We start from the raw sequence: 7,690 nt of genomic DNA on the forward strand, positions 1-7,690 counted from the left end.
ATAACTGGTAAATTTCAATGTCACAATTTTTTGAATATTTTTTTTTGTAAATATTATTTTAATGAATCATTGTTATTTTTATCATAGATGGCCGAAATTCATCAAGCGCTTTCAAAGATAAATTTCAAAGTTCTGTTGACTGTATGAATTCAGTACTCCAAATATGCCAACTACAAAAAATGAAAAACTCATTTTTATTGAATGTGTTGAGAAATTTAAAAAAGAGTTTCATGCGTCTCTTGCTTCCTCTTCAAAGTTTACATCGATCCCTAGCTCAGAGAACATGCCCATGAGACGAATACCACCATGGTTTAGCCCTAGCAAAATGCGCAAATGCCATTCTCTCCATCGAAGACGAAATGGCATCCATCAAGAATTAAATGAAAGAGTAGTGGAGCATGATGAATTCCAATTCCCTTCTACAGGTGGTAGAAAACAAAAGAAAAAAAAGGGTCTTAAGACATCCAGGCATAGCCATACAAGAAGAAATGGTTACTATCAGAGAACAACATAGTGAGTAGATTTACTCTAATTTATTTTAGTTTTTTCATCGTAATAATTCTTCCTTTTATCTAACATGAAAGAAATATGTGAATGTAGTTCTTGACAATCAAGAGAGTAGTCGACAACGTCGATTGCCATTCTCAATTGATTTAAACCATTCGACAATAGATGAAATGTAAATTATAGATGGTAATTTTATAACTTTTACATCTGTTAATTTATTAATTGTAATATTGATAGGCATTTATTTCGAACATGTTTTTTACACTTGATGAAACAATTACTAGGTACAATTTGTGGAACTCAACCATCATCAAGTATCAATGTTATCCCCAATCAAACATTTCAACAAACCATTCTAGGTAATTACATTTCAATATTATTTACATTAACTACATGTTGTACTCTTACACTTAGCAATTTATTTATGTTGTTTTGCTAAATGTAAATGTCATTGCATCTTTAGATGATCAACAAAATAGTGGACAACATAGGTTACCATTTCGTATTGATCTTAACCAGACACCTCAGATAGTGGATTCAATTGAAATAGAAGATGGTAAACAATTATGAAATTATTTTCTAATAGTTTTTAAATTTACATTAATAAATACATTTTATAACTAATTTATGTAATGTACAATTTTGATGACATTGCCATGGCTAATCATGATCAACATTATTACAAATAATAAAGCCAAGTGTACTATACTTTCAAAATTTTGACAGTCTATTAGATACTTTATGCTACAGTAATGTTTGGGGAATATAGAGATTCTTCAATGTGATTGTGTAATTACCTTCCATTTTGAGAACGAGAGCTTGGAGGGGATAGCTTGAAGATTCAAGATAGAAAAATCATTAGTGTATTATACTTTTGACTCATTCACTAAATTGACTAATTGTATATTCTATTTTATTTGTTATTAGGGTAACTTCATTAATAGAATTATGTACTTGAATTCATTGTCTAATTTTGATTAAATAAAAGTTTGACCTAATTAGTTTTACCCTTTTTAATAAAACAAAATAGTCTTTTATCTCCCCAACTCTTCTAAATTAAGTGGTATAAAATACAATTTGTAAGGTTGTGCATTCTAGGTGAAAGAAAGGTAATACAATATCATAGATTAAATTAAATCATCTTAAATTATTATAAGTTTGATAAAGTTTAAAATTTAATTTTATAAAATTGAATAAACTCCATAAGCGAATAAATTTTCATTTATAAATTTTGTTCAAAAATGAATAAACTTTCATTTATAAAACTTACAATACTTTCACTTATAAGTGAAACTTTAAAGATAAATTTCATTTATAAATTTTGTTCAAAAATGATAAACTTTCATTTATAAAACTTACAAAACTTTCACTTATAAGTGAAAGTTTATTCACTTATATATCATATATATAAATGAAATATATTTAAAATTTATTAAAAAATATAAAGAAAATATATAAAATTTTTAAAAAATATTTAAGATTAATAAAGTTTCACTTATAAATGAATAAAGTGAAAAAAATTTCACTTATAAATGAAAGTTTATTCATTTTTGAACAAAATTTATACATGAAAATTTATTCGCTTATAGAGTTTATTCAATTTTATAAAATTAAAATTTAAACTTATTTTTATTTAACTTAGGAGGGAGACTTTCCGGCCAGAGGGGGAGGCGGGCACGGTGCACGATGGGAAATTGCCGTTCTTCATTTGGTCCACTCGAAACTGCAGTCACCGTATACCGGAGGTATGGCATGTTCCAGTTAGGCTGTAACTGTTTGCAAGGGAGGGACATAGGGGCTGGGCTAAGCAGGTGCGGTTTACATTGCTGCTTAGTCAGTGCCATAAAAAAGTAAGGGCTATGGGGTGCTGTTTACATTGCTGCATAGTCAGTGCGTTCTTCTACACGCCTGTCAGAGGGAACCGTATTCTGCTTTATTAGACTCGGTTTACTATGCAATCGTATGTTATTTTTCTCAATAGCTCTTAGCTACTCTTCGTCACGCAAAGACTTCAAACCGGTTTCTGAACAAAAACTCTGGTAGCATTGGTTTCTCATTTGTTTTCTCTTTCTGTCGAAGTTATATTCAACTCAATGGCATCTACTTCAGATTTTAACACAGGGCGTCGGCCAGAGAATGAGAATGCCTCTCAAGAAATTCCAGCAACTCCATCTGCTCCAGCTACTTATTCAGTGGTAAGCGTATTTTCATCCTGCTTTGATTGGTGTTCTCGCTTCTTTTCTACGCGTTTAGATCAGCCCAATTCTGTGGCATCTGCATCCACCACAATTTGTCAATCACAGAATGAGCTTACAGATGCTTTTCAAGGCATGGCACCATATCCATTATCTTCTGGCATTAAAAAGCCGCCCTACGATATATTTATTAATCATCGTGGCCCCGATGTGAAAAAGACGCTGGCAACCACTCTCTACAATATCCTAAATGGCATGGGCTTAAGGGTTTTTCTAGATTCAGAAGAGCTTGAATTGGGGGATTCCTTACCTAAAGAATTAGAAGAAGCAATGCGCAGTGCTTCGCTCCATTTAGCAATATTTTCCAAGAATTACGCCCAATCCCCATGGTGTTTGGCAGAGCTTTCGTTTATGCTCAAAACTGGCACCCAAATTGTACCTGTTTTCTACCATATACAACCTGATGATGATGTCCGATATGCTAGAGGAGCCTTTGCTGATGCATTTAGCCAGTACGAAGTGAAGAGAAGGCATACGCCAGAAAAGCTTCAGGAGTGGAAGAATGCACTCTACCATGTTTCCTATATTACCGGTCACATTGTGGATACAGAGGAGTGAGTTCCAAGTATCCTAACCCTTTTCTTATAAACTTTCTTCCAAAATTGTTTAAATTTTATTATCTGTTATTTTTCCATTTGAACCGAGGTCAGTGTTTGAAGCATGTTTGTTGTTGTGTTTGGTTCCGCTGTTGTTGTATATGGCTAGTGACGAGGTAGGGGTGCTCAAAAATATTGTTAATTGTGTTTTGAAAGTTATGAAAACTGTGCCCTTTGTGGTCGCCAAACATCCAGTCGGCTTAGATGAAGCAGTAAATGACTTTGAAAGGGCAACAATTCAATCTGCAGAAAACAATCATCGTGTGCAAATTGTGGGATTATGGGGCATGGGTGGCTCCGGCAAAACCACTCTTGCCAAACATTTTTATAACAACAAATATAAAACTATGGAAAGGTTTGGTTTTCTATTTGACGTTAGAGAAGCTGCTGCTAAAGGTGAATTACATAACAAGCAGAAAGAACTACTGGAGGGCCTCGGTCTGAGAGGTGTACAAGTTAACAGTATAGAAGTGGGGAAAGATATGCTTGCTAGCGAATTAAGATCTGTTCGAGTATTGATAGTGGTGGATGATGTGGACGATGTGGAACAACTGGATGCACTATTGCCTAACACGGACAGTCTTGGATGGGGTAGCTTGGTTGTAGTCACAACAAGAGAATTTGAAGTGCTTAGATCTTGGGGCATTTCCACAGTTTATAAAATGAAACCACTGGATCCACATTATGCTGAACAACTTTTTTGCTGGCATGCTTTCTTACAATCATCACCATTTCAAGGGTTTGAGTCTTTAGTAAAAAGCTTTCTAAATGTTTGTGATGGATTACCATTGTCTTTAAAGATTTTTGGAGCACAGTTATATGGCAATTCCAGCAAAGATTATTGGAAGCATCAATTAGATAAGATTTCCAGAATACTACCTAAAAATGTGATAGGAAGGTTAAAAGTAAGTTATGATGCTTTAGATGATGAAGAAAAAGAAATATTTTTAGATATTGCATGTTTTTTCATTGGAGAGAAAAAAAATTTGGTCATTAATGTTTGGGATGGATCAAAGTGGAATGGTCTACACTGTTGGGAAAGGCTATTCAATAAGTGCCTTGTTGAACTTGATGATAATGATCATATAAGAATGCATGACCATTTAAGAGATTTGGGAAGAGAAATTGCAAATCAACAGTCACCATACCGTCTTTGGTTTCCACACCAGATTATTAAAATTTATGATCAAACACAGGTGTGATTAATATTTTAGCTGAATATCTCAGTTTTCAATGTGATGAGACATTTTTTCAATATTTTTAATCTGTTTCCTTGTTTCCAGGAATTATGAGTTCTTTTATAAGATTTTGATTAAATTTTTTTAATTTTTAAATGAAAAGAGTATCCGCATTCGAGGAATATCATCTACAACAGCTGGATCCACAAGTGGGTCTGAGGAGTTTCCACGATGTTCGCTGGGTGGGGAGGTCATGGTTGACACAAACCGAGGACCATATAGCCTCGCACCATCTTCGCTTGGACTGAAAATTTTTCAGGTTAAAAGAAATTATTATAAACAAATAATTGCTGATGTATCAAGAGAGTTGTTGTGGCTTCGGTGCTTTGACATTAGGCAGAGAAATCTTCGCTCATTTATTTCATTGGCAAATTTGAGGGTATTAGAACTCCATGAGCAGCAAGCTGATAGTCACTTAGAAGAGCTATGGGAGACTGACAGTGATGTAAGAGTCCTTTTAAGCTGTTTTAAAGCTTTTTTGCAAAGATTTTATAATTATTATGTTTCTGTCCATCTCATTGAAAATTTTCTGCAGGCTCCAGTGCAATTAAGAGGATTGATTATTTCCGGTTGTTATAACTTCAAGAGGTTTCCAGATTCAATAGGTTGTCTGAGTCATTTGAAAACAGTCGTCCTTAAGAGTGCCAGGTCCCTGAGGGGTCTCCCGAAAGAATTTTGCCTTCTACGATGGCTGGAGCATCTGCAAATCGAATGGTGTGTTAAGCTGTCATCATTACCTGACAGTTTCGGCAATTTGAACAACCTGCGGCATCTGGGTTTAGAGGGATGCCAGCAATTGAGTACATTGCCACACTCTTTTAAGGACTTGATATTACTGGAACATCTTGATCTAAACCAATGTGATAAACTCACCTTAAGGTCAGACATTCTGGAAAGCGTGAGAAAGCTCCAGTATGTGAACCTTTCTGGGTGCAAGCAATTGGAGGTTTTGCCCTCGAACATCACAAATCAGGAGTCGTTGAGAACTCTTGACTTACGTGGTTGCAGGAGCTTATGGGAGGTGCCAATGAACATTGGTCAGCTGAGCAAGTTGCGAGTGATGGAAATAGGGAGTGAGCTGTTGACAAGCTTGCCTAACTCTCTGGGAGATTTATCGTCTTTGACTGATCTCCGTATTGAAAACTGTCCCGGGCTTGAGAGTTTACCAGACTCGGTGGGTTGTCTTAATCTCTTAGAGAATCTGTATATAATCTTTTCAGGAGTAACATCTTTACCAATATCAGTGAGGCAACTGAGTAATCTACATACACTGGCCATAGACAACTCCTTAACGAGCGAATTGAATCTCGGGACGGGGTCATTTACTTTTTCTTTATGCCAACTAAAGTGTATGTACCTATCGTCAATAAAAGTTCACAAGATTTCTATCTCTCAAGACAGTTGTCCTGGGCTTGAGACTCTTCAAATTCTAAATATTCACAATCTCAGGGAGATAGAAGTTCTGCCGACTACAATTAAGGAACTAGATTTGAGAAGATGTGGAAATTTGAGGGACATCAGGGGTATTGCTGGTCTGGTAAGCATTCGAAAGCTGATAATAGAAACGTGTCCAGAGTTGGATGTGCTTCCCTGTTTTGCACAATCAGCTTCTCTCCAAGAATTTGTTTTCCGAGGTTGCTACGGAGTCAAGAAAATACAAGGTCTGGAATATTGCAAAGCATTGAAAGAGTTAAGAGCAGATACCAAGTGGGAAGTACAGGGTATAGAAAGTTTAGAGCCCCTGGAAAAATTGAAGTGTGTGGAGCTTAGAGCTAACAGGAGATCAGGTGTTGAGAGTTGCATTCAAAGCATGCAGGTAATAACGGCTTCTAGAAATTTAGAACTCTAATTATTTTCGTCTTATTGTGATATGGCTAAACGTTGATGTGCAAATCCGGCTAAATGTTAATGTGCACAGGATTTGCAGAAATGGCCTGGAGAAATATTACTATGTACGCGGGCAGTCTCTGATGCTGTATCTCTTGTGAACTCTTTCGCGTTTCCGACTATGTATCTCGTTGACTCCTTTACTAGCAAAAATATTCACTCCAAAACAGTATTGGTTCAGGAGCGACTGCCCAGTGAGGATGCCATTATTGTATGTTTTGTTGTAAATTGTACTTGTCGAAGCATGATATTAAATATGATATTGAAAATATCTTCCATGAATAGTCACATGTTTTCAACGGAGGTGGAGGAGGGTAGATGGTTCTGGATAGGTCTCTTCACACAGCGTTCAAGGAATCATGTAGCACAGATGTACAATATAAATACATATTCAGGCGAAGGTGAAGTGGAGAAAGGATTGCTTCTGATGGGAGAAGAGCAGAGACTTATGCAGGCAATTCGTGATTTATGGGCGCTTTTAGCAAATTGATATTGAATCAAAACTAAAATAGGTTTGTAGTTGTTTATTTTCAAACATGTATTGTGTTTATATTCTTCCGTTTGTATTCTTCTTTTGCAGTTCATTTAAACTGTTGGATGCCTTCCACTCCCATAAGTGTGCCCATTTCTATATGAAGTAGTTCGCCAGAAAGAATGTTGAAGAGCTTTCCTATCCGTGTTTCCTTCATTTTGAGTCTCTTTTTTGCATTATATACTCTTGAGATTTTCTATTCTGAATACAAAGGGGATATTTTCACGGCCATTTCAAACTTATGATTTTTCCTTTAATATTATCATTGCAATGATTATTTCTAATATATCTAATACATTTTATATTTACTTAGTAGAATCAATGTAAGGAGAAAAAAAAAATGTCAAGGTGTTTTAAGTATGAAGACAAAGGCTACCATCACCCTTTACATATGTTATCCCTAATGAATGAAATAGGCAACACAAATTTAGGGTGGGTAGATTTCAAACAATTTTTATAGAGGGTTCATATGGAGGAAGATAGAACATTTCAGGGTGAACACATGGTTCAAAGAGGATTGTTTTATGTAGTTGGAGCTGTAGTCCTAGCCTATCTACAATCTCCAAAGTAGGATTGGCATGTGTATAAATGTATAATAAAAGGAAAAGGAAAATTTGGACTATCTTAAGCAACATTCTTATACATAATATATGTAATGGAGAGAGTATTTGACCT

General features: G+C 35.3%; 1 protein-coding gene across 2 annotated transcripts; it reads left to right on the plus strand.

The window, feature by feature from the left end:
- Positions 1–2,310: 2,310 nt before the first annotated feature.
- Positions 2,311–7,171, plus strand: LOC131062401 (disease resistance protein RUN1). Of its 2 annotated transcripts, none has more exons than XM_057996052.2 (5): positions 2,311–3,316; positions 3,468–4,554; positions 4,700–5,041; positions 5,132–6,412; positions 6,524–7,171. In XM_057996052.2, exons 1-5 carry the CDS (start codon positions 2,601–2,603, stop codon positions 6,971–6,973), a joined length of 3,876 nt encoding a protein of 1,291 aa, XP_057852035.2. In that variant the 5' UTR covers positions 2,311–2,600; the 3' UTR covers positions 6,974–7,171. The 2 variants fall into 2 exon arrangements, with proteins under 2 accessions (XP_057852035.2, XP_057852034.2); XM_057996051.2 differs by having other exon boundaries at positions 2,316–3,316; positions 6,515–7,171.
- Positions 7,172–7,690: the final 519 nt, after the last annotated feature.

This window comes from Cryptomeria japonica, chromosome 7 (genome assembly GCF_030272615.1).
Source record: "Cryptomeria japonica chromosome 7, Sugi_1.0, whole genome shotgun sequence".
Lineage (NCBI taxonomy): Eukaryota > Viridiplantae > Streptophyta > Pinopsida > Cupressales > Cupressaceae > Cryptomeria > Cryptomeria japonica.